We start from the raw sequence: 25,466 nt of genomic DNA, 5'->3' as shown, positions 1-25,466 counted from the left end.
CTCACCATCCCTCTCTAGCCTTTCTCTCTGTAATATCGTTAAATAAAATCTTAAAAAAAAAAAAAGAACAACTGAGGCTCAGAAGAAAATGACGTGCTGAAGCCGTGCAGCTGTGTGTGAGGCCAGGCCTGGATGTGAGCCTCCTGGCCTTACACAAGCACTGCGTGGCAACGGCAAACCTGCCCGCACCTCTGCGTACAACTGCTAGAGGTGAGACCACTCCGGGCTCTGAACTGACCAAGGACTGAACGTGAACACCTCTGGGCTCTGTAGGCAGGCTGAAACCCCACCACGGAGCCCTGGGAGATGTCCAAACCTCCACCGTCCACCGTCTGGGAGAACTGGCCCAACCAGCAGCTAACCAGACGCTAACCAAGCATCTTGGACCCTGGGAGGCGCACGTTTGGGGGCCCTTGGGTAAATCGTTGGGGAGAGATGGGGTGAGCTCAGCGGGTGACCTGCACAGACTTCTCACAACACCCTCCGACTTCTGTCCCCCGGAAACCACAGCTTTCCCACTGATGCTCTTACCCCAGTGCTGCCTCCAAAGCGTCATCAAGGCAACAGCTTTTACCTTCTACACCCCAGAGGCACCCACGTTAGAAAGAGCCAGTGCCCAGCGCCAAGCATGAATGATATGAAGGAACAAAATGACAGGTGAGGGAGGCAGAGGGACAGCTGGGAAGACGATGATGACAAGTGACAACAGGAAGCCGTGTGGCACAGAGGCGGCAACCTAGGTCCAGTCCTGAGCTGGTGCCTGGTTTCAGGAAAATGCTGACTTTCTGGCCCTCTAGCCCCTAGCTCTGAAATGAGAAGGCTGGACTCGATGACCCTGGATATGACGGTTATGTCCACCCCAGGAAGAGGAGCCAGGGTCCTCCTGGCCTGGACAGAAGACCTATACTTAGCCAAAGTCTCACCAGCAGGAAACGGGATGCCAGCGCTCCACCGTCTCTGGAATAACCAAGTAAACACCAAGAAGGACAGTCCTCTCCGCTCCTGGCTCCTGAGGGGTCAGCTGAGACACGCCTGAGAACAGACGGCAACAGCTGCCCTAATGCCCTGAGCCTTCAGCCCGGATGTTGCCCCCAAAGGTATTCTAACACCAGGCCACACTGCCACATCTACAGGCCTTTTAGTAAAACTCAAACATATAAGACGGAATTCCTTTTCTTCTGGGGCTGCACCCTTACCATGGAAGAAAACCAATGGCCTTGAGACTTTCCCGTCACCAAATGGAAATGGCCCAATCTCCCACTGGGACTAGCCTGTAAACCTAAGTGCATCTTTCAGGAAGGTATCTGCACACACACTATTTTGCCTGTTGTTTCAGGGTTCAGAGGCCAAAAAGCCCGCTCTTGGATTGTTTGTGAGGAGGTGTCCATGGGCACAGAGTAAGACCCTTTGTTTAACTGGTTTTTTGTTGTTGTTGTTGGGTTTTTTTTTTGGTTTTTTTTTTGTATTTCTCTGAAGCTGGAAACGGGGAGAGGCAGTCAGACAGACTCCCGCATGCGCCCGACCGGGATCCACCCGGCATGCCCACCAGGGGGTGACGCTCTGCCCACCAGGGGGTGATGCTCTGCCCCTCCAGGACATTGCTCTGTCGACCAGAGCCACTCTAGCGCCTGGGGCAGAGGCCAAGGAGCCATCCCCAGCACCCGGGCCATCTTTGCTCCAATGGAGCCTTGGCTGCGGGAGGGGAAGGGAGAGACAGAGAGGAAGGAGAGGGGGAGGGGTGGAGAAGCAGATGGGCGCTTCTCCTGTGTGCCCTGGCCGGGAATCGAACCTGGGACTTCTGCACGCCAGGCTGACGCTCTACCACTGAGCCAACCGGCCAGGGCCTTGTTGTTGTTGTTTTTAAGCAAAAGAGAAGGGGAAGGGGGAGGGAGAAAAATGAGAAGCATCAACTTGTAGTTGCGTCACTTTAGCTGTTCATTGATTGCTTCTCATACGTGCCTTGACCTGGGGGCCAGTGACCCCTTGCTCAAGCCAGTGACCTTGGGCTTCAAGCCAGAGACCTTTGGGCTCAAGCCAGCCAGCGACCTTTGGGCTCAAGCGAGTGACCATGGGATCACGTCAATGATCCCATGCTCAAGCTGGCGAACCTGTGCTCAAGTTGGCAGCCTCAGGGTTTCAAACCTGGGAATTCAGTGTCTGAGGTCAATGCTCCCACCACTGGTCAGGCCCTTTTTTTTAGTGTGTACTATAAAAATGAAATGTTGTTTTGTTGTTTTTTTAATGAAAAGAGGGGAGATAGAGAGAGAGACTCCCACATGCACACTGACTGGGATCCACCTGGCAACCCCCATCTAGGGCCGATGCTTGAATCAATGAAGCTATCCTCAATGCCTGAGAGAGAAGGGGGAGGGGAAGAGAAGCAGATGGTCACTTCTCCTGTGTGCCCTGACTGGGGATTGAACCCAGGGCATCTGCACACCAGGCCGACACTCTTTCCACTGAGCCAACCGGCCAGGACCCAAAGTGAAAAGTTTTAATGTGAATAAAAAGTTTAATGTATAAAAAAGTATAAAATAATAAAACCACCAAAACTTTGCACCCACAAATATCTACTATTAATATCTACTATTAATATTTCAGTGAACATCTCTCCAGATGTCACAACACTTGTACTGTTTTACACAAATGAGGTCATCCTCCCCACACTGACTTTCAATCTGCTTACTGGGCATGTCCCCATGACAGAAATGAGGTTCACTAACGCCTTCAATTATTTTTATTAAAAATTTTTTTTAATGTTTTTTGTGTTGACATTAGAGAGAGAGGAAGGGAGAGAGGAAGAGAGGAAGGCAGGAACATCGATCTGCTCCTGTGTGTGCCCCGACCAGGACCAAGCTAGCCACCTCTGTGCTTCAGGACAATGCTCTAACCAACTGAGCTATCCTTAAATTATTCTTTAAAGAAGAACTGTACTGGCCTGTGGTGGAGCAGTGGAAAGATCGTTGACCTGGGACGCTGAGGTCGTCAGTTCAAAACGCTGGGCTTGCCTGGTCAAGGCACATCAGACAAGCAATCAATGAACAACTGAAGTGAAGCAACTATGAGTTGATACTTCCACTACCCCCTCCTTGCTCTATAAAACCAATACATAAAATCTTAAAGAAAAGAAAAAGGGCCCTGGCCGGTTGGCTCAGCGGTAGAGTGTCGGCCTGGCGTGCGGGGGACCCGGGTTCGATTCCCGGCCAGGGCACATAGGAGAAGCGCCCACTTGCTTCTCCACCTCCCCCCCCCCCCTCTCTGTCTCTCTCTTCCCCTCCCTCAGCCAAGGCTAGGCTCCATTGGAGCAAAAATGGCCCAGGCACTGGGGATGGCTCCTTGGCCTCTGCCTCAGGCGCTAGAGTGGCTCTGGTCGCAGCAGAGTGAACCCCCCCCCAGGGGCAGAGCATCGCCCCCTGGTGGGCGTGCCGGGTGGATCCCGGTCGGGCGCATGCGGGAGTCTGTCTGACTGTCTCTCCCCATTTCCAGCTTCAGAAAGAAAAGAAAAAAAAAAAAAGAAAAAGCAGAACTATAGGTTAAATACACAAACAGAGCTCTAGAGAGGCCAGAGGCATTTGCACTCGAGGGGACTAAACCTGAGGGTCCTCTCGGCGCCACTCCCCCTGCTGGGGCTCAGGACCGCCGGACGCAGGTACCTCGCGGAGGCTGAGCTTGCCGTCAAAGTCCTCGTCCACCTCCTTGATCATGCTCTTCAGGCCCAGGTGGGTCTGGGGGGCCCCCAGCTTCTCCATCATCAGCTTCAGCTCCATCAGGTCGATGAAGCCATCCCGCCCGGCATCATACCTGCGTGGTCAAAGGGAGTGCACTGGTGAGGGACAGCACAGCCAGGACCCTCCCGACCGTGGGAGTCTTTGACCTCACTCATTGAAAACCGACTCAGATACTTCCTGCTTTGTAGCACCCGATCACACCATCGGAAGGAACCACCCTCCTCGAACACCATTGGGCTCCGCACGCTATGAGTCCAAGTGGATCTTGCCTAAGCGTTTCTTTTCATGTCTTATCTCCATGACTGGGCCATAGCTTCTTGAGGATGAAAAATATTCCTGTTTACCTTTGCTCCCTCTGTTTTGGTCAATAAACACCAACTGAACCGCCTGATGTTGGGCAACAGAGGAGCATGCGCCCATTATATTCACACGGAGGGACCCAAGATTCCAGGAGCCTCCCCTCCCCCTCGGGGTCTCTCCACCCCCATTCCACCAACCCCTCTCACCCTCCTGTCTCCTGTTCCTGCTTCTGCCGCTGTACCGGGCTGTGAATCAGGCCCAGTCTCTACACTCTGGTTTTATGTTTTCCCTTTTGGCTCATTCATCTAGTCTCCAGGACCGAATGGTCACTTCTGCGTGAGCAACAGCTGAGAGGGGTCCTGGCTCCACCCTCTTGGCCAAGATTTAACCGCAGAGCCAGCACCTCTGCTGGCTGTCCCCCCAGCCACGCAGCCTCCCCACGTGGGGATCCAGCCGTGCCCTCTGCCCGTGAATGACCGGGTCAGGTCAGCCCAGCAGGACCTTCCTTAGCTTTCTGTGCCCTTCTTTCCCCTGACCACCCCCCCCACACACACACACACACACACTCAGCCGCTACAGTATTTTCTCACAGACTCCCTGGCCTCCTTCCCTCAAGTCCATCTGACTTCCTGCTACCCAGAGTTCCCTTGCCGCTCAGGTATGAGCACCTTGTTTTAAAAAGACAAATCTGTTTATAATTGTCAGGAGGTGGAAACAACCCAAGCGTCCACTGACAAGTGAACAGATAAACAAAATGTGGTCTATCCGGAAAACAAGATATAGATATGGCACGTCTGTATAATAGAATAGCATTAGTAATAAAGAGAAATGAAATTCTGACACGTGCTACGGCACAGACGAACCTCGGCCACATTATGCTAGGGTTGCAATAAGCCAGACACAGAAGACGAATACTGCGTCATTCCGTTGACGTGAGGTATCGAGAATTCCTAGTGACAGAAAGTAAAGCAGTGGTTACTGGGACGGGGAAATGGGGGTCTGCGGAGTTACTGTTTAATGGGCTCGAGTTCCAGCTTGGGATGAGAGAAAGGTTCTGGAGATGGATGGTGGTGATGGTTACACAAGAATGTGAATGTACACTTAATGGTTAAAACAGTAAGTTTTAGCCTGACCAGGAGGTGGCGCAGTGGATAGAGCGTCAAACTGGGATGTGGAGGACCCAGGTTCGAGACCCCGAGGTCACCAGCTTGAGCGCGGGCCCATCTGGTTTGAGCAAAGCTGACCAGCTTGGGCCCAAGGTTGCTGGCTCAAGCAAGGCACATATGAGAAAGCAATCAATGAACAACTAAGGTGTCGCAACGAAAACTAATGATGGATGCTTCTCATCTCTCTCCATTCCTGTCTGTCTGTCCCTGTCTATCCCTCTCTCTGACTTTCTGTCTTAAAAAACAAAAACAAAAAAAACAGTAAGTTTTATGTGCATTTTTACCATTTCAAAAAATTAAGTAAATCAACAATCCCAGTTTCTTCACTATCTATCTCGCCCTTCCCCCAACTGGACAACAAAACCCCACCATTGTTGGGAACCGCACCACCACCCACCAGGAAATGTAGCCTGTAGGGAACCAGAAATCTATCTCTGTGGGCTGATGGTATTTCGAGGCCCACGTGGTCAGGCTGGAAATGGGGCCCATACGCCCCAACATGCTCTGTTCCAGCCACAGAAGCGGACTCATGCCATTCCTCCCACCCGGATTGCACCGCCCGCCCACCCCTGACCCTCTTTGGTGGCCTTTCTATGCCCCAGAGCTCAGGGAGCGGCCCCTGCCTTCTCTGATCTCCAACAGCACCTGTTGTCTGTCCTCCTCTGGTACTCGGCTGGCACCCCCTCCCTCTGCGGGGCGTTTTCTAGCTCAACCAGCTCTGTGCTCCCATTAAGCCTGCCCCCTTGCCTGGAAGATCGCAGTCCAGGTGTTGGAGGATGCAGGTGAGACCCCTGGATGCCTGCGGGTGAACTCTGAGCACCCAGAAGGGCCAGACAGGTGTTCTACGTCTGGAAATGAGCAAGGTGCTTCTGGGTTTCCAGGAACTGGTCTGATTGTATAAATCACAGGCGGACTAGTCTAGAATCTAGCATTACCAAAGAATGGCTTGTGAGCATTTAAAAGAAGGAAGCAATGATTGCCATGGGCTCACTAAAAATAATTCAGGGATGGGCCGTAGGTACTGGGTTTTTACTTCTTTTTAAAATAATAGCTCACCTGGCCTGTGGTGGCACAGCGAACAGAGCGTCGGCCTGGAATGCTAAGGACGTTGGTTCGAAACCCTGGGCTTACCTGGTCAAAGCACATACAACAAGCAACCAGCAACCAGTGAATAGCTAAAGTGAAGCAACTCTGAGTAGATACTACTTCTTGTTGCCCCCTCCCTCTCCTCTCCTTTCTCTGTAAAAAGCAATAAATAAAATCTTTTTTTTAAAAAAATAATAGCTTTATTGAGATATACATACCATAAAACTCATTTTTTAATTTGCATAATTCAGTGATTTTTAGCATACTTCAAAATGTTGTACAGCCGTCATTGCTATTTAATTCCAGAATGTTCTTTTCACCTCTAAAATAAATCTGTATAATTATTCCCGATTCCTCTCTCCCCCACCCTCACCCCTTAGCAACTACTTGTTGTTTTCTCTGTCTATATATTTGCCTATCCTGGACATTTCATATAAATGGAATCATACCATATGTGACCTCCCCTCCCCTTTTTTAAAGATTTTATTTATTGATTTTACAGAAAGAGGTGGGGGAGCAAGAAGTATCAACTCATAGTTGCTTCACTTCAGTTGCTCATTGCTTGCTTGTTGTATGTGCCTTGATCGGGAAAGCCCGGGGTTTTGAACTGGTGACCTCTGTGTTCCAGGTTGATGCTTTATCCACTGCTCCACCACAGGCCAGGCATATATGACCTTTTGTGCCTGGCTTCTTTCAATTAGCATCATGTTTTCAAGGTTCATCTATGTTGTAGCATATATCAACCAGTACCTTACTCCTTTTTATTTATTGCCAAATCATGCTCTATTGTATAAACATACCATATTTTATTTATCCACTCACCAGTTGATGGACATTTGCGTTGTTTCCGTTTGGAGTTGTTCTGAATAATGCTGTTATAACACTCGTGCACAAGCTTTACGTGGACACACATTTTCATTTCCCTTGGGTATATATCTAAGAGTGGAATTGCTGGGTCAGATGATCATTTGCTTTTGTCACGCTGGTCCCACAGAAAACCATGGCTGAACTGTTCTCTTTCCCAAGGGGAGCCAGGCCCCCCGTTAGGCTTCTGGGTGAAAGACAAATAGGTGCAGATGCCTGTACAATTGGTGGGGTTGGCTGTTAGTTGTAGGGCAACCCAGGAAGGGTGCCAACTATCAACTTCCCTGGTGACACGAAGTTAGGGCAGAAGCTAGGCCCAAAAGATCTCAGCAAGCTGGTGCTGTCCAGGGATAAAACAGAGCAAGGAGGACTGCGAGGTGTTAAACATAGAATCACCATATTATCCAGCAATTCCACTTCTGGCTATATACCCAAAAGTACTGAAAGCAGGGACTCGAACATGTTATGTTTATTTATTTTATTTTATTTTTTAAATTTTATTTTTTTGTGACAGAGACAGAGAGAGACAGATAGGGACAGACAGACAGAAAGGGAGAGAGAAGAGAAGCATCAATTCTTCGTTGCAGCACCTTAGTTGTTCATTGATTGCTTTCTCATATGTGCCTTGACCGTGGGGCTATAGCAGACCAAGTGACCCCTTGCTCAAGCTAGCAACCTTGGGCTCAAGCTGTTGAGCCTTGCTCAAACCAGATAAGCCCGCGCCGAAGGTGGCGACTTTGGGGTTTCGAACTGTGTCCTCCAGGTACCAGTCTGACACTCTATCCTCTGCGCCACCACCTGGTCAGGCGAACATGTTATGTTTATAGCAGCATTATTCACAGTAGTCAATGGTGAAAACAACCCAGGTACCCAACAATGGATAAACAGATAAACAAGATGTGGTACGTTCTTAGAGTAGATTATTTGGCTTTAAAAAGGAAGGAAATTCCGGCATATGCTACAGTATGGACAAATACTATATGATGTAGCTCTGACCGGTTAGTGGTAGAGTATTGGCCCAGCGTTTAGATGTCCCATGTTTGATTCCCGATCAGGGCACACAGGAGAGGCGAACATCTGCTTCTCCACCCCTTTCTCTTCTCTATCTCTCTTACCCTCCTGCAACCATGACTCGATTGGTTCAAGCAAGTTGGCCTCGGGTGCTGAGGATGGCTCCATGGCCTCCACCTCAGATGCTAAAAAATGGCTCCAGTTGTTGAGCAACGGAGTAACAGGCCCAGATGGGCAGAGCATCACCCCCTACTGCGCTTGCCGGGTGGATCCCGGTTGGGATGCTTGTGGGAGTCTGTGTTTGCCTCGCCTCCTCTCACTGAATTAAAAAATAGCCTGCTCTGGCCGGTTGGCTCAGTGGTAGAGCATCAGCCTAGTGTGCAGGAGTCCTGGGTTCGAGTCCCGGGTTCGATTCCTGGCCAGGGCACACAGGAGAAGCGCCCATCTGCTTCTCCACCCCTACCCCTCTCCTTCCTCTCTGTCTCTCTCTTCCCCTCCCGCAGCCAAGGCTTTATTGGAGCAAAGTTGGCGCAAGCGCTGAGGACGGCTCCATAGCCTGTGCCTCAGGAGCTAGAATGGCTCTGGTTGCAACAGAGCAACGCCCCAGATGGGCAGAGCATCGCCCCCTGGTGGGTGTGCCGGGTGGATCCCGGTCGGGCGCATGCGGGAGTCTGTCTGACTGCCTCCCCGTTTCCAACTTCAGAAAAATAAAAAATAAAAAATAAATAATATGTGAGTCCACTTATGAGGTACCTACAATAGTCAAAGTCACAGAGAAAGAAAGTAGAATGGTGGTCAGGAGACGGGGAAGAGGCATTATCATTTCATTGCTTTTGTTAACAGAGTTTCATTTTATAGGATGTAAAAAAGAGCCACAGGGATGGAGGGTGGGGATGGTGCACAATGACGTGAATGTCATGATGCCACTGAACTGCAATGCACACCTAAAACTGGGTAAAAGAGTAAAATTCACGCCTCACCACAATTTAAAAACAACAACAACAAAGGCTAGATCCAAAACTAGGTCCCCCAAACCCACGTCTCAAGCACCGATTTTGAGGGTTGTGCGATGATGTTTGGAGATTTGTGGGACCACAGTGAGTCTGAGGGCTGCCCGAAACCCATGTGTAAAATCATGACAGCAAGAACACAAAGTTCTGAAACCCGGACAAAGGGGCTGCAGTCCTCCCCACCCCATGACAGTCTGCTACCCCAGGCCGCTCCTGCCCACCCCGGGGGCACGGGCCTGGTCAGGACGCGAAAGAGGTAACCAGGACAGTGAGCTTTTCAGACCCCACACCAGAAACCAAGTAGAAGAGCCTGGAGTATCTGGCCCCAGGAAGCACTGTCTTCAGATTATGCATTTACACTTCCCAGGGACCTTCCCAAAAGACGGCCAGAACTGGCCTCCATGTGGACAGGACAGAGACGGCTTCAGCCAACACAAGGAAGAGCTTTCTGGCAAAAACAGGTGACTAGAAGGAGACCTGAGAAAGAGGAGCTCTTACAAACAGGCCGCAGGGATGGTCTCTGTTACAGGGAGTCCTAGTCAAAGTAAACAGGCTTCTCTAGGGTGGAACTTTCCAGAGCCTTCCATACGGTCATGTGTCCGAGACCGGCCAGAGAGAAACAGCACACAGCCTCATCTGACCACACACAGTCCTCTGTGTCCGGGGAATTTCCACCGGAGGACGTGCCTCTCGCAACCTGGTGTTCCACAAAGAACACTTTGGGAAACACTTCTCCACGCCGGAGGTTTTGACGAAACGCCCCCCACCTGCACGTGGCTCAGCGGACAGACGGTATGTGCTGCACCTAAGTTTGTGGGGGAGGAGACTGACTGAAGGGAGAAGGTGGGGCGTTGGGGATGGGGGTGACGGGGGCCAGAGCCAGGAGGGCTGGGGTCCGGACTCAGAGAAGAAAGGAAGAAAAAGAGAAGGCAGAAAGGGAGCAGCCACAAAGCCCAGGTGAAAGGACTGGGGGGTGGGCCCAGGAAGAGGAGCTAAACTGGGGCGAGGACAGAGATAAGAAAAGGTCAGAGAACAAGGCAGGAATCTGTCCTCACCGCCCCCCTAGGGGGGAGGACCAGGGTCCCCCGCTCACCTAACCGAAGGCGACACGGCCTCCCTAACACAGGGGGACCATGGTTAGGAGGCCACGCTTCCGGAGGGCCTCAGAGACGTTATTCTCGTATTTCTCATCTGGGGTTCTGATAGAGAGAGGATTCCAGGAGGTTTAGAAAACCTTCCTATTAGGCCCGAAATATCCTCCAGGCCTAAGAAGGACAAATACATCAGACAGAGCCTCGGCGAAGTCTGGGAGCAGGCTCGAGAAAGTCCAGCTTCTTCACGCGGCAGGATCGTTCGGTTTGACCACTTCTTCCTCCCTGGAAGCGGACGCCCATCACCCCAGGGGGCAGCTCCCAGACAGAGAAGAGTCACAGCTGCAGCTGGAGCAGCCCCGCTGGTGCCCTGCTGGGAGCCACCAGCTTGGCACAGGAATAGACAGCGTGGAGACAAAGAGGGGACATCTCCAAGGCCAAGACAGACAGGGAAGAAGGGGTCACGAGCCAGCCACCGCCTCCACGCCCAGGGACGCAGTAAAGGCCGCTTTCTTTCATTCCTGCTGGAAGCACTGGCCGAGTGCCGGCTCTGTAAGTCCTGGCAGGACTATAAAGCGCCCCCATCAGTGGTATCCTCACCGCTCCCCCTGGAGCCGAGATTGGTCATTCAGATCATCGATTCAGTCCCTTCCTTCATTTGCAAGAGGGACAGGAAAACCTTCCCAGGTCCCCCCCCCCTGGCATCTCACTGTTTTATCTGCTCTGCTCAAAGCCCCTGAGACTATATTGTGTGCAGCACGCCCCACGGGATTCAAAGCGTCTAATCGCTAAAACTGTCGGCTCTGCAGTTCGCAGGGCATTGTCTCACATACCAGTCCTTTTCATCTTTACGAGTCCTAAGAAGAATTAATAATAACCGCCTGTGTTCATTGTTTTATTGAGAGCTTACTAAGTGCCAGGCACTGTGCTCAGTCACCTCGTTTAATTCAACAGTGCTGTGAAGTGGTGATTAGTCACCCCACTTGACAGATGGTGACAGCTGAGGTAGGCAGCAAAGCCAAGTGCTGTGGATCAGAACGAACCTGGGACTTCCAAGCAGGAGCCTGGCTTCACATGGGTGGGTGCAGGGAATGCAGGCATGACCATTCACCGAGTTTATACCATGTGCCCCTCAACTCGGGGCGGGTGACCCGAGGAGGGTGGGGGCGGTCAGTGCATATTCAACGTCCCGGTAAACAGACCACTACTGTAACTGTGAGATTTACACTTTTTTACAATTCCTTCCTTTGGCAGATATGATAGGAGCCATGTTGCCAAGTCCTGAATGTGGGTGGATTCTGATTTCGGTCTTAAAGCATGATGCAAAGTCATTCATTTTCGGCCAAGGGAACACTGGTATTGCCATCTTACAAGCATGTGGAGGAATTCTCACCAGCCACGCCCTTTAAATAAATTTTCACTGACTTAAACCCCCAACACTCCTCTGAGGGATGTAGTACTGTTTGGGCTGATGAAGAAACCAGACCCACCAAGGTCAACCAGCCCAAGGTCACGAGCCCTAGTGAGGTTAAAAAGGAGGACCTTCATCCTAACGCCCAAGCCTGCGGCCCGACCGCGGGGCTGGGAGACAGGCCACCTGAGGGAGAAAGGTTTGATAGCAGGTGAGTCCTCACCCAATGCCAAGGTTGCCCACAGAGACAGGTTAGCCAGAGCCAAGGCAGATAGAAGCTTCTTGGGGAAGTCAGGTGTTACAAAGATAAAGGCCTTTCTGAAGGCTGTGAGACTTCCTACCTTATTACCACATCCCGTGGTGGGTGTGGTGCAGGGTGCTGGAGGTGGCCAAGGCTGGCCTGGGGTGTAAGACAACCACCTTTAACATGCTCAGAGCCCCTCTCCTCAGGCACCTGCAGCGTCGAAGCCCCTTTAGACCAGGCTATCTGCAAAGTGCTGACCTTGCACCAAACTTTTGGGCCCGTGGGAAAGGCGAATGCAATTGGACAGGTCTTCTTTATTCCAGAACACTCTGCGGCTGCTGCCCCTATGAGAGCGCTGTCACCTTTGCAATTTGGAATCAGCCTTGAGAACAGGGAGTGGCACCAAGACCAGCCGGCCCAGGGTGGGCCCACTCACACTCCCCAGGGTAGGGCCACCTGCCCGGCATCTCCGCCTGCAGACAGATGGCACTTCCCAGCCTGGGGGTGTGGGAGCAGGCCCCAGGGGAAGCTGGAAGGGGAAGGCCTGGCGAGGGAGAGGGACCCGGGCCCAGGGAGGCCCTGCAGGGTCCCTTGCCTGTGGGGCTCTCTCTCTCTCCCCACAAGGCTGACCTAAACCTGCATTTACTGCACCCCACCCCCAACTCCCAGTTCAAACCAGCCAAATATTTTTTCTTCCCCACAATTTACATCTGTTTCATTTTTTAAATTTGTATTTATTGATTTTAGACAGAGCAAGGAAGGGAGAAAGAGATAAATATCGATTTGTTGTTCCGCTCATTTAGGCATTCACTGGTTGATTCTCATATGTGCCCTGACTGGGAATCGAACCTGCAGCCCTGGCATATCAGGACAACACTCAAACCAACTGAGCCACCCGGCCAGGGCTCACAGTTTACATCTTTCAAATGCTTGCAGGCTTACAGGGGTTCCCTTAAAGCAGTGGTTCTTAAACATTTTGAAGTCAGGCGCATTAAAAATCCTACAAATAATTGTAGACACACTATATACAAATTTCTGAGAAATATGTTAAAATAATTAAGTCAAATATTAAAGAAAAAATAAATATAAGATCCAAGTGTGCTTTTATGATAATCAAACAAAATAAGTACAACAAAATTAAATTTATTCTGACATTAAAAAACATTTTTGTTACATTTTTTGTTATACTTTTTAGAATTCATAAAAGAGAGGGGTTAAAAATTAAAAAATGACAAAAATGTTATCTTTTTATATATATAGATACATTCTTAGTAAGATTTAGTAAATTTGGCAGGTCCTGGAGCGAATGTGTTCAGTTTCTTCATTCTTGTGTTTATGAGAAACATGACCCTGATGTGTCCTAGTGATTTCTTCAATGTTTGGGCATATATTTGAAAGGCAAACTCTCATTTCCTCATCAATACATTGAAGAACTCCTCTCTTTTTACTCTTAATTGTGTTGAGTGCAGAAAGCCCCCACCATACATACATCTTAACTTGACACCAAACAAAGGATAGAAGAAACTTGCCTCCAGTCTTTCCGGGGAACATGGGGGGTAGTGTAAACAATCCAGCACCACAGCTTAGCAGCCTTTTGCAACCTAATCAGGCAAGTGAGGTGGGGCAGACTGTCAGCTTATAGTCAATTCCCCACACCTCTGTCCCCCCAAACTCTAAACTTCAAAAACCCTGTTGGTGTTTTGGTCCCCAACAGGCAACATATTTCTCTGGAATACCATCGGGCGCACCTGGAAATCTTCTAGGGTGCACCAGTGTGCCCTGGCGCACACTTTGAGAACCACTGCCTGAAGCCCTTAGCTCCTTTTTGTCTATTCTTTTCTTCTTCAATTGATTTTAGAGAGAAGAAGGGGAGAGAGGGAGACAGAAACATCCATCCGTTTCTGTATGTAACCCAACCCGGCACAGTGCAGGCCGCCTTCTCACTGCAGGACGACGCTCCAACCAACCGAGCTATCCCTCCAGGTTCTTTTTTCTCTATGATTTCAATGTTAACCCAGGTTTCTCCTAACAAAGACTACCCAGGATATAAAAACCCACGTGTAATCTCGAGACTGCGGCTCCCTGGTTTGTTTCCTGGGCCTTCCCTCCAGCCCTCCTCTGGACTGGTGACCCCTTTTTCCATGCTTTTGTTCTAAAATGCCCTCAGTCTCTATCGTCTTTATACTCTCCGGGATTTGTTAGGGAGAGACAGCCGTTCCCTGGGCTCTGGGCATAGCCCTGCGGACACAGGCCAGGCTGTGAACCCAGCCCTGCCACTGACTTGGGAGCGGCCCGGGCTGGGGGCCCCCCCGCAGATGTGAGAACCGGCTGCGCATGCGCACAGGGTGGGAGAGGGGCCGCGTGGAGATAACACGCGGCTCGGCTCCAGGCCCGGCACCTGGGGAGCCGTCAGCCAGAGGGCTGTTTCTAAAAGTGTTGCCTGTCTGCAGCCAGGACGAGGAAGCAGACTGCTTCCAGGGCTTCTGCTCTGAAGAGCTGCCCACACCCACTGGGCCTCAAATAGGTTCTCCCATCCGAGCGTTCTGGGGCTGGGGCAGGACCCAAGTCCACAGCCTGCCGCGGGCCCTCGCGCAGAATCTCCATGAGCCCGTCCATGCGAGAGGACCGATCGGGTCTGCTTCCAAGGGCGCATCACTGGACAGGGCAGGGTGGGCGGCAGGGGTAGGCTGGGCTCTGTGAACACGGCCCTCCGCTGTGCCTGCCATGACCTGGGAAAGCCCCAGCCTGGCCCAAGCGGCCCAGGTGACGCCGCATCCTCCCCCCACCAAAGGCCCTCTAGCGAGGGGGCTGGGGCCTCTCTCCTCTCCATGCCTCCCTCGCTCTCCGGGCTTCCACTGCAGAGCCCCTGGGTCTTCTTGGTTTTCGTGGCGCCAGAAGGATCTTGCCTCAGAGGAAGAAAGAAGCCGCCAGCCTTTGTCTGCCTGACGTTCCGCCATCAGAAACTCCCCAGGGGCCCCTCAGAGGGGCGCTCTCGGAGTATGGCAGTGTCTCAGAAAATGCCTTCGTGTTGGGGAGATCACCTTGCCTCAGACCCCACCGGGACACAGAAACACACCCGCGTTTCCTTGGGAAGGCCGTGTATGGAAATCGTGCATGGCAGCTACTCCAAGTGGGGCCCCCAGACCAGGTCCCCAGGGCCTGTTAGGCAGGCAGAAGCCCGGGCCCGCCCCAGACCTGCTGAATCAGAACCAGCATTTTATAAGATTCCCTGTGGTGCAGGCTCTTTCCAGCAGGAGAGAGCAAGTGCCAGACTATGCCCAAAGCAGGCAGTCTTCACCCTGCTCCCCGTGAGTGTCCCTATCGGGGCCTCTCTGCATGCGTCCCAGGACTCCCCCAAGTCATAGCACTGTCCTGCCTCCTCCAGACTCCCCTGGCTGCCCATTCCCTGAGTTTCTGGTTTCCTCGCCGTGGTGTGGGTCCTCATACACCCACTCCTTCCTTCTTTCTGTCCTTCCTTCCTTCTGCCCTTCCTGTTTGCTGCAGTGGGAAAACCAGATCTCTGGGTGTGCTAGCCCGGCACACAGAGTAAGAGCTGAGAGCGAGCAGGCTCTGAGCAGGGGTGGGCGGGCCGCCCTGGGATAGGACTCTGAGGGGTTAAGTACAGACGCCTGAGCCCTGAGCCGAAGTCCTTGGTTCCCAATCAGGCCGCCCCTGCCAGGTTTGTCGGACAGTTCCGCTCACTGGCTCACTCACCACCTGGCTACCGTCTACCTGGGGCCCCTACGGAGCAGAAGGAAAGCACAAAGCCGGGTCCCCGCGGGAGGCAGAGACACAAAGAGACAGTTGAGCTGCGATAAGGCCGGAACTTGGGCAGAGCTGGAGCGGAGGGAGGCGGCTGGGACAGAGGAGCGAACGTGCCAAGAGGAAGCCGCTGTCACCCATCCAAGTCCAGAGGGACCGGGATGTCCTGATGGGGGCGAGGGGCCCACTCCCACAAAGCATTCTGGGAGGGTAGTGTCTGCCTAAGGGCAACAGGGGGCAACCTCCCCCCCAAAGAGTTGCAGGCAGAGACACAGCAAGAGACGGCTGTCTCCGAGAGGCCTCTCAGCTCAGTGTACAGGATGGATTCTTCTGGAAGGTGGGGGATGCGCAGACAAAGGCAGGCGCCCAGTGTGGAGGGCACACGGTCCTCACCATGGAGGGAGGCAGAGGGGAGCAGCGAGGGCGGGGGTGGCACTGGGGACAGCGGAACACCAGCCCCACCTGTCCTGTGCAGTCAGTGCCGGCGGGGGGGTGGGGGGGGCTCCCTTCTGGCCAGTTCTCTCCTCTTCTGGTAAAAGGCCGACTTCCTGGCAGGCTGCAGGCTGCAGGAGCCCGGCAGAGGCTGGGTCCCGTCCCCACATCAGCCACAGCGCCTTGCAGACCCCTACCCTGACATGGTGCCTGAACGTTCCTAAAGAAAAGTGGGGGCAGAGCTGAGCCCCCCCCCCCACTGCAGAACACCCACTCGTGCTCGGCGCCTTGTGTGACAGCATAGGGGAGACAGAACCAGGCGGCCACCACCCAGGCTTCAGCACAATCAGAGAAATCTGCTTTGTCCCCAACAGGCGTGCAGGGGAGTACCCTGCCAGGGACTGCCACGTGGATTCAGGAGCAGAGGTGGCACAGGGGTGACAGCACAGGACTGCCGCTCACTGCACCACACTCCCCCAGCCTCGTGCTACGAAACTGGATGCCATAACTCAGCAGCAGGAAGACCTCAGTGAGGGAGGCTTGAGCTGCCTGTACATCCTCCTGCTGATGCCAGCAAGCCAGACTGGAAACAAAGTGCCACCCCCAAAGGGACATGCCAGTGACCATGAGACAACAGGTTGGCGGTGCAAGTGTTTCAACAACACTGAAGGCACAAATACCCAGAACCCTGTGACCAGGAAGGCTGGGGTGAGAGGGACAGGCCTTGGAAAGCTTCTGACTCTGTCATGCAAATGTAACCGTAATGATTCCCTCTACTGGAACAGGATGGGGCCCTCCTGAGGAAGGCAGGGTCGGCAGTAGCTGGGGGTGTGCTCCTGGGGCAGGACTCCCCTAGCTCAAAGTCCTGGTGACATCATGTTCTGTGTGTCCCTGGGAGTTACTCCAATTCTTGGGGCTTTCAATTCCTCGTCTGTCCAGTTGTTGCCAAATTAAAGGAGGCAAGATAAACTCTCAGCTTATCAATAAGGGTTCACTTCTTAAGTTCTGGTTGATATTACCTCGTTAAGAGAAAGGCCTGACTTCTGGGATCTCCCCGTGGTCCTTTGGAAATCAGGGTATTCGTGCTGGGTTTGGGCAAGAACGGGCGGGGAGGGGGCTCAGTCTGGGGCCAGAGGAAGGAGGAGTGGATCTGGAAATTTCGAGTTAGAGGTGAAAGGGCAGAAGAGCAGGGTCTCAGGGAAGCTTCCCTGGCAAGTACCAGCTGCAGGGCGGGGAGGGCAAGGGCTCATCTGACCAGGGATGTCGAGAGGAGCAAGGGTCTGGTCTTTGCTGCCAATGCACAGGAATGGCGTGCCTCCCCTTAGCGCTCAACCCTCCCCGTAGAAGTCCCCAGAGGCCAGAGAGCCGGCAGAGCTGGCCCTGGAAACCCAGCTCTGGGTATTCTCGGGAGCCCTGTGCGTCTCGGGCATGGGTGCCCCCAAACAGCCAGGGTTTCCACATCCAGACTTGTCAGGACTGAGGCAGCCCTAGCCATGCCCCAGCCCTCCTTGACCCCCAAGACCAGGAGTCTGGGAGGGAAACAGTCAGGGGAAGGCACGGGTCTCAGGGGAGGCTGGGGCCCCAGATGCCGTGGACAGTGGGGGACGAGGCTATCCCTCCAAACAGGAAGGAAGAGCACACGGCTGCCCCCCCCCCCGCCCCTCCTGAGTCTGGCTCTCCAGCCCACCGCTTCCCTGCCCAGTGCTGTCCCTGTTCCCTTCTGTGCCAGCACCGCCTTAAATCCAGTGGCCCTGCCGAGGGGCCCGGGGGCCCTGCGGCTCCCTCAGTGGAAAGAACGTGGGGCTGGAACCCGAGTGACCTAATTAAGTCTGTGACCGCACACCAAACAGTCACGCGATCTTGGGGACAACCTGAGAAGGTGGTCACTTACCATTTTCCACATCTCACTTACAGGCATGTGTGCCCGTGTGGCATGTGGCCGGTGTCACTGCTAGAAGGAACTGTACCACCCATTGAGAGCTCCCGTTCCTCTGTCGGCCCCGTGCGCTGCGAAGCTCCGCCCCCCCTGGGGGGCGGGGCACAGGTCAGAGCCTCAGTGCAGACCCTCCACAGGGGACAAGGCACCCCTGCCCCAGCCACGGCCCTGGGCCTGGCCCTGGGGTGAACGGGGCACTGGAGGAAGAAGTTAACCACGCAACCAAGAAGACCCACCCTGCCTTCCCAGGGCAAACAGTATGGAGGGGCAGGGAAACCTCACACAAATCAACAGTATAATGGACGGATAGAGGAACTAAATGTCGCCGATGGGACAACGCAGGATATGGGAGAGAAGCTGTGGGGGGCCACCAGCCGGTATGGGGACCAGTGAGAGAGGAGAACGCAATAGCCCGTGGGCAGCTGCCTTCAGGGTCATCGTGAGGAGCCTGGACTTCGCTCCGTGGGCAATAGGGAGCTCTCAAATGTTGTATCTTGGTCCCCAAATCACAGCAGCTCCTGAAGAGGAAAGCAATGCAATGAGATCTGGGCTCTGGCAAGAGGTCACAACATGTGTGACGGATGGAAGGAGGACAGTCGAGGAGCCCGTTGCCCCAGGCCCGAGGTGGGTGGTCCAGAGAGGCCCGGAGATCGGTCAGCCTGCAGGAGCGGGCTGCTTGCTACCTGGTCTCTGGAATCCAGGCCTGCCTCTAAATGTTTCTCCCATGTACACACGAGAACGAGGGACAGAAGAGAGCCACTGTACACTGCTCAGGAAAAAATCCCCCAAGGACACTAGGGACCCCTTCCCTTCCTCAATAGCAGAACTCCCATGGTGGCCAGCTACCGGCCCTCAGGGAAGGGAGCCTAACTGTGGTCCGATCATGGTCATCACCTTCCTCTGGGCAGTCGCTGGCCTGGGTGGGCCCATGACCCAGTGCTGGCCATGCAGTTTCAGAGGCTGGTTTAGGAAAAGATTTGGGAAAGACTTCCTCATTGTTTAGAACAGGGGTCTCAAACTCAACTCAGCATGTGGGCTGCAGAGCAAGATCACAGCCATTCGGCGAGCCGCACTAAGTCTACAAAAGGCAACTGTTACACAACACTTTTCTCACTGCAGTTGAAAACAAAAAAAAATCAGTACAACAAGCACAATCGTACATGCAGTTTACTCAGTGTCACAAAACGACCAGAAACTGTAGTTCGCATCACAACTGCTGTTAACTAAGCTAATATCTAGCTAGGATGCTAGAGAAATGAAAAATACAAGTAGGCCCCTAGGCTTACTTAATTTTATCCAAAATATTTTGAACTTCGTGGATTAGTCTGCGGGCCACACAAAATTGTTTGGCAGGCCGCATGCGACCCACAGGCCGCGAGTTTGAGACCCCTGGTTTAGAACCCCAGGTCTCTCCTGCCTCCGATTGTCACGGCTGGATGTAACCTGGAGAGCTTCGCCATCTTGGTATCGGCCCCCAGATAAAAGCCAGCAGAGAGAATGGTACACAGCAGGAGAGGAGGGGCCAAGCCCTTGACCAAAGCAGCCAACCGACCAAGGCCCTCCTTGTCCCCTGGATTCCCTGTTACACGAGATGGTTCATTTCTTTACTGACCGGTGAGTTCGGGGCAGGGTTTTCCATCACCTGAGCCAAAGGCCTCCCCCCTAATTCACGACAGCACGGCCTGTACCGTCTCAGCGTTCCTGTGGGGGCACAGGCCACCCACCCTGCTGGGGTGACCCCTCGGGGACAGAACAGCCTGAGGCGTCCCTTCTCGGAGTCCAGCGTAAATATCTTTACTATTTTACCAGAACATTTAAACGGGAAACACTGTACTTTTATAAGGTAAAAAACAAGTGTTTTCTTTAAGCTGTGAGATTCTCACTTGCAGATTCTCTCCGAACCAATGGGTCTCAGCTCCGTCTGGGGAAATGGGCCGCAAACCCCTTGGAGAAGTTGATTTCAGAGGGTCTGAAAGCTCAAGGGAGGGACCCCTGCACGAACCTAGAGTCTCAGGCAGGCAGACACCCAAGGCCAAGGTCTCTGTGCCACCAAGCTTCCCTTTCCATCGGGAGCTTTTAAATCCCTTCAGAGCTTGACCGTAGCCTGGCTCGGACACACCGCGGACCACCGCTCAGGGGAAGTAACGCCAAGGCAACCCTTCCACAGGTGCAGAACGTCACACTGGGGACCCCAGCCTCTGCCTCTCGTCCCCTTCAGGACCTGAGGCCGGCCCCAGCCAGTGGAACGCCAGGCCGCTGACCAGAAGAGAGGAAGGACAGGCGTGAGACCACCGTGGAATCACGTAGCTCGGGATTCAGAAGATTCTGAAATCATGGCAGCAGACTCCAGCCCACAGGCCAGATCTTGCTCAACGGTCTGCCGGGCTACGTGGGGTGTCTCCCAGCTTCCTCCCAGGACTGCCGGGCTACGTGGGGTGTCTCCCCCAGCCTCCTCCCAGGTCTGCCGGGCTACGTGAGGTGTCTCTCAGCTTCCTCCCAGGTCTGCCGGGCTACGTGGGGTGTCTCCCAGCCTCCTCCCAGGTTTGCCGGGTTACATGGGGTGTCTCCCAGCCTCCTCCCAGGTTTGCCGGGCTACGTGGGGTGTCTCCCAGCCTCCTCCCAGGTCTGCCGGACTACGTGGGGTGTCTCCCCAGCCTCCTCCCGGGTCTGCCGGGCTACGTGGGGTGTCTCCCAGCCTCCTCCCGGGTCTGCCGGGCTACGTGGGGTGTCTCCCCAGCCTCCTCCCAGGTCTGCCGGACTACGTGGGGTGTCTCCCAGCCTCCTCCCAGGTCTGCCGGGCTACGTGGGGTGTTTCCCTCAGGTTCCTCCCAGGTCTGCCGGGCTACGTGGGGTGTCTCCCAGCCTCCTCCCAGGTCTGCTGGGCTACGTGGGGTGTCTCCCAGCCTCCTCCCAGGTCTGCTGGGCTACGTGGGGTGTCTCCCAGCCTCCTCCCAGGTCTGCCGGGTTACGTGGGGTGTCTCCCAACCTCCTCCCAGGTCTGCTGGGGTACGTGGGGGCCTTGTACGTGGCTAGTGGTGGCTTTCCCAGGACTGGTTTCCCTGCCTGTCAAGCAGCATCATGTAAAATCCATCATGTTAAGAGTTTGTTGAGCCTCCAGGGGCAGAGACCCCTCCAAGACCAATCTGTATAAATCTCAGTCCTTGACAGGTGCTCTACCTGAATGAATGCACGAATAAATGAATGCATGAATGAATAGATGAATGAATAGATGAATGAATGAATGAATGACTAGCTCAGAGATGGAAAGTGAGAAAGACGCTCATCATCATCATCATGACGGTACCACAGGAGTATGGACGGTGCTGGCCCTGGGAGCCGGCGGGGGAAGCACTAGGGAAGGGGTCACAAAGGGTCATGCAGCCTTGGAACCGAGTCACTCGGGGGCCTCAGGTCCATGTCTTGGCAGGTCACTGAGCACACAGATCAAGTTTCATCCCGCAGGATGGCACGGTCCGTGCTCCAACGACTCAGCTGTGCCTGCACGCAGGCCTCCCGGGGAGCCTCTCAGATTTAGGACCAGCGGTGTGCCCTTATACAAAAACACTCAGGGGCCACAGAAGCAGGAGGAGGCTACAGGGGCCTTGTCAAGGAAGACTGCAAAATGTGGTGGAGGCCAAACACTGTGAGTGTGTGAGAGGGTGCGTAGTGAGAGCATGGATGTCGGCACACGTGTAGGCATGTGTGAACGTGCAAAGGTGCGCACGATGCACATCTGTGGGACGGAAGCTAAGAGCAAGCATGTGCAAAACCTCGAGGGTGTGCTGGGTTCCCGCCCTCAGCATCTCTTCCTGGAGTCAGACCGGCCCGGTTGTCACCAGCTCCCAAGACCCGATTCCCGTGGCAGGTCTTCAGAGACCCATCGGCTCGCCATGCCGCAAAACCACGTGCGATGTAGCCCGTGTAAACCTGACCACCCCTCCCAACTCAATGGAGAAGGTATTTCTATTTCCCAGTTAGATTGGGGGCAGCGGACCCACAGGGCTGAGAGTATAAATTCAGTTTGAGTCCCCTGGACCCTACAGCCTGGAAACCAGGCACTTGTTAACAAATGTTTCAGGGAAGAAGAGGAAAAGGACTTTTTTTTCCTTTTGGCATAATGTAAGTCTTTAATAACTCACTTCATTTAAAATTCCCATCACTCAAATTCTTATAACATGAGGTTACTCTGGAATAAGGAGGGTGGAGGAGACTGAGAGAGAGAGAGAGAGAGAGACAGAGAGAGAGAGAGAAGGGGGGAGAAAGCTCCTGCAAAGATAAAACTGCCAGTTCTTATCTCTCTCTCTCTTTCCCTTCTTTCTCTCTAACATCAAAAATTTTAAAATAAAATAAATAAATAAAGAAGATAAAAGTGCCCGGACCTGCACCCTCCTGCGCGCCTCCTACGCCATGTTCATCACGCACGCTGGCGCTCGCAAACAACCGGCGCTCACAACAGGGCTGAGAAACAGTTCCAAGTCATGCTGTCCTTCTGCCGGAGGCCGAGGCCCCAGAACAGAGGCCAGCCGGGGTGTTCTGGCTGAACACCCCCCAGGAATTCAGACAGGCCCTGGTTCCCTCGCCCCACCCTTCACCCAGAACAGCCCAATGCGCAAATGCAGCGCCGCGGAGGGAGTCTCAAATCTCAGGGGATCCCTGTGGACCGCAGCTACACGAGGGTCAGAAGGTCTCAATCTCTAAGGCCGGGAGGGGAGGCGGGCGGGGAAGCACTCAGCTTCTGTTCACCTGCATCTCCTTTGGCCTCTGTGCCGTCCATTCTCTCCAAGGGTGTGAATGAGAATGGAGGGGTGCTCACCTCCACCCTCAGGACCAGCCTCCTGGGGAAGGCTCCTTTCACCTCAGGACCAGCCTCCTGGGGAAGGCTCCTTTCACCTCTCTGGCAAATTCCCAGCCCTCTGACTCCACCCCCCCTTCCTCCCACCCTCAGAGAGCAGAGCAGGGAGGGTCCTGGGGAGGGGGAGACAAGACAAGAGTGTTCCAGGACAACCTTGTCTCTGGGGGTTCCATGGTTGACCCAGGAGCTGGGTGTTGGCAGGGTACCCATGACATCATCATTTCGGATTCTTAATAAAAAGATGCCTTTCCCATCGCCAGACGCGCCTCTTCCCACCCTCTCTTTGGGGAACTGAAACGCAAGCTTTTTAACATGCGGCAAAACACACCACAGCTGCGTTTTCAGACGTTGCACTCGGGCCCCGCCCTTCAGTGGATGCCCTCATTCCCTCCCCGCCCTCACCCCCTTTGAAAGGGGCCCCTGGATAAGCTCCGGGGTAATTGAAATTTCCTGTCTAACCTTGACCACTCCACCAGCTCGTGTTACAGTCCTGGACACACAGTGTAGAGTCGATTTCTTCTGGGCCTTCTCAGTCTTCGTGCAAAATCAGGCCACCACTCTGTAGCCTCAGGCTATCCAGTAACACACTTGGAAATGGAGAGGGAACATTTTCTGGCCCCGCCGCCGAAGCCTCTGGCTTCCCACACTCATTAGAAAATTCTCTTTCTTCTACAACTCACCACGGAGGAGCCAGGATACAAAGACCAAAGACCCTCGCGCCAAGGACCCAACATGCCAAGAACCCAATATGCTCGCTCACAGGCCGGGAAGAATCCTTTTTTTTTCTTTGTTTGTTTTGTTTTAATCTTGAAAATGTAAGAAATCCCCAGGTAAAATACTTTTAAATACAAGAAATCATATTTAAAAGATCAAAGCGTGTTTTGCAGTATCTGCACAAATCCATCTAGCCCCGAACGAAAGAATGAGCGTGCTCTGTACCGGTCAAGTCAGGTTCCAAGCGAGCTCCAAAGCGACATCAGAGTCCGGATCTAGAAACTCTGATTAAGAGTGAAATTCTTGCTCAAAGTAATTGCAGTCCTGGCACCAGTGGTGGGTGGGGTTTCTGTGCATTAGGCTTTGTTTCTGTAGTGAGATGGCGACTCCGTTTGAATGGGCATTGTGCTTTGGGAAGATCCCCCTTCCATCAGGCTGGCTTTGGTTAGGTCTCTGACATTCCTAACACACTTAGCTCGTTTAAATTGGTTAAGAGTCTGACGTTCAAAATCTGAAGGCCTCCTTGGAAGGACCTTTTCCCTCCCCTCCCCCACAAGGAGGTGGAAGATGGTGCCCCATGGTCTGGGCATCTCTGCTCACTCGCATAATGGGTTGAATAGGGCCCGCCAAAATTCATGGCTATCCAGAACCTGAGAAGGTGACCCTTATTCAAAAATCGAGTCTTTCCAGATGTAATAGAGTCTTTTACGATGAAGCCACACTGGACTAGGGTGGGCCCTAAATCCGATCACATCGGAAGGCCATGCGAAGACGCACACGCAGGGAGAACACTACATGACTATCAGGGCAGAGCCCCTATCTGCCTGTGGTCACAAGGTCAGACCAGCACCCACTGCCACCCCCTGGGCTCCCAGCCACCTCCTAGGCTTCTGCTTTCCCGCCACTTTGAGCTCCTTCTGGGTGGCCAGCCAGCTCTGGGGCCTTCTCGGAACCTGTCAGCCCAGGCTGGGGCAGGCTGGCGGCCCCTCCCACCTGGGGGGGCTGCTTCGGGACTAGGATTTGCCTCCTGCCTGGACTCGGTGTGGTCAGGGCCGCTTCATAAGATGAAGGGTGTATCCATCAACTAGACTTCTGGGCACGAAGAGTGGATGAACACTAAAACCAGAGGTCTCTAAGTGACAACATCTGCCAGCTGGAGGAGCCCCTGACCCTGGAGGGGTAGGGACAGCCAAGTTTCAGCTGCCTCCCAGGTGCGGGAAACAGGGAGAAGCACCTCAGGGGAAACCAGTGAGCTCAGTTAAAGGATGCTGACTGAGTTTGTGGAGGCTCAGGGGGTGGGCCAAGGAATCCCTGTTTTTATAGGGTCTGGGTAGCCTGAGGGTGGGGAGGGTGCAGGACATGAACAAAAGAGGGGTAGCTAGCTTCAGAAAAAGAGAAACTAAGCACTGCTGGTATCATCTGCGCACCTAGATCCAGCCATACCTGACACCAGCCACCTGGTTACTGTGGAACTCCCTTTGTTACTCTTACGCAGCCAACTAACAAACAAACATCCTCTCAAAGACTTTTCTGCAGGAAAAAAAACCTAATAGTAGTAATAAAAATGAATAAATGAAACCCAAATCACTGCAAAGCGACCTGAAGAAGTTCCCCTAGTGCCACCCCAGAGTCCATCTGGACTGGGGGAACTGCTGGTCTTCCCAGGAAAGGCATAACCCCAAACAAATCTCTGACAAACCCCTCACTGGCTGTTCTCCCACCTCCGTCCCCGTCGCAGGCATTCTTTGGCCCCAACTCAGCTTTCTTTCGTTCCCCCAAGTAGCCCCACCTGGTGAGAACGCCAGGGAACAGTGCCTGGAAGCCAGGGCCTGGAAAACCGGGGGTCAGGCAAGCCAAGG

The 25,466-nt window shown here is 53.5% G+C and overlaps 1 protein-coding gene across 1 annotated transcript in view; it reads right to left on the bottom strand.

Moving 5' to 3' along the window:
- The window catches only part of EFHD1 (EF-hand domain family member D1), a 46,101-nt gene that overhangs the window by 19,036 nt on the left and 1,599 nt on the right, over nucleotides 1-25,466 (bottom strand). Inside the window, exon 2 of the mRNA XM_066346113.1 lies at nucleotides 3,654-3,801. Coding sequence (XP_066202210.1) covers nucleotides 3,654-3,801 — 148 coding nt within the window. The remainder of the gene's footprint in view (nucleotides 1-3,653; nucleotides 3,802-25,466) is intronic.

This window comes from Saccopteryx leptura, chromosome 7, assembly GCF_036850995.1.
Source record: "Saccopteryx leptura isolate mSacLep1 chromosome 7, mSacLep1_pri_phased_curated, whole genome shotgun sequence".
NCBI lineage: Eukaryota > Metazoa > Chordata > Mammalia > Chiroptera > Emballonuridae > Saccopteryx > Saccopteryx leptura.
This window is presented reverse-complemented; position numbering and strand designations above follow the sequence as displayed.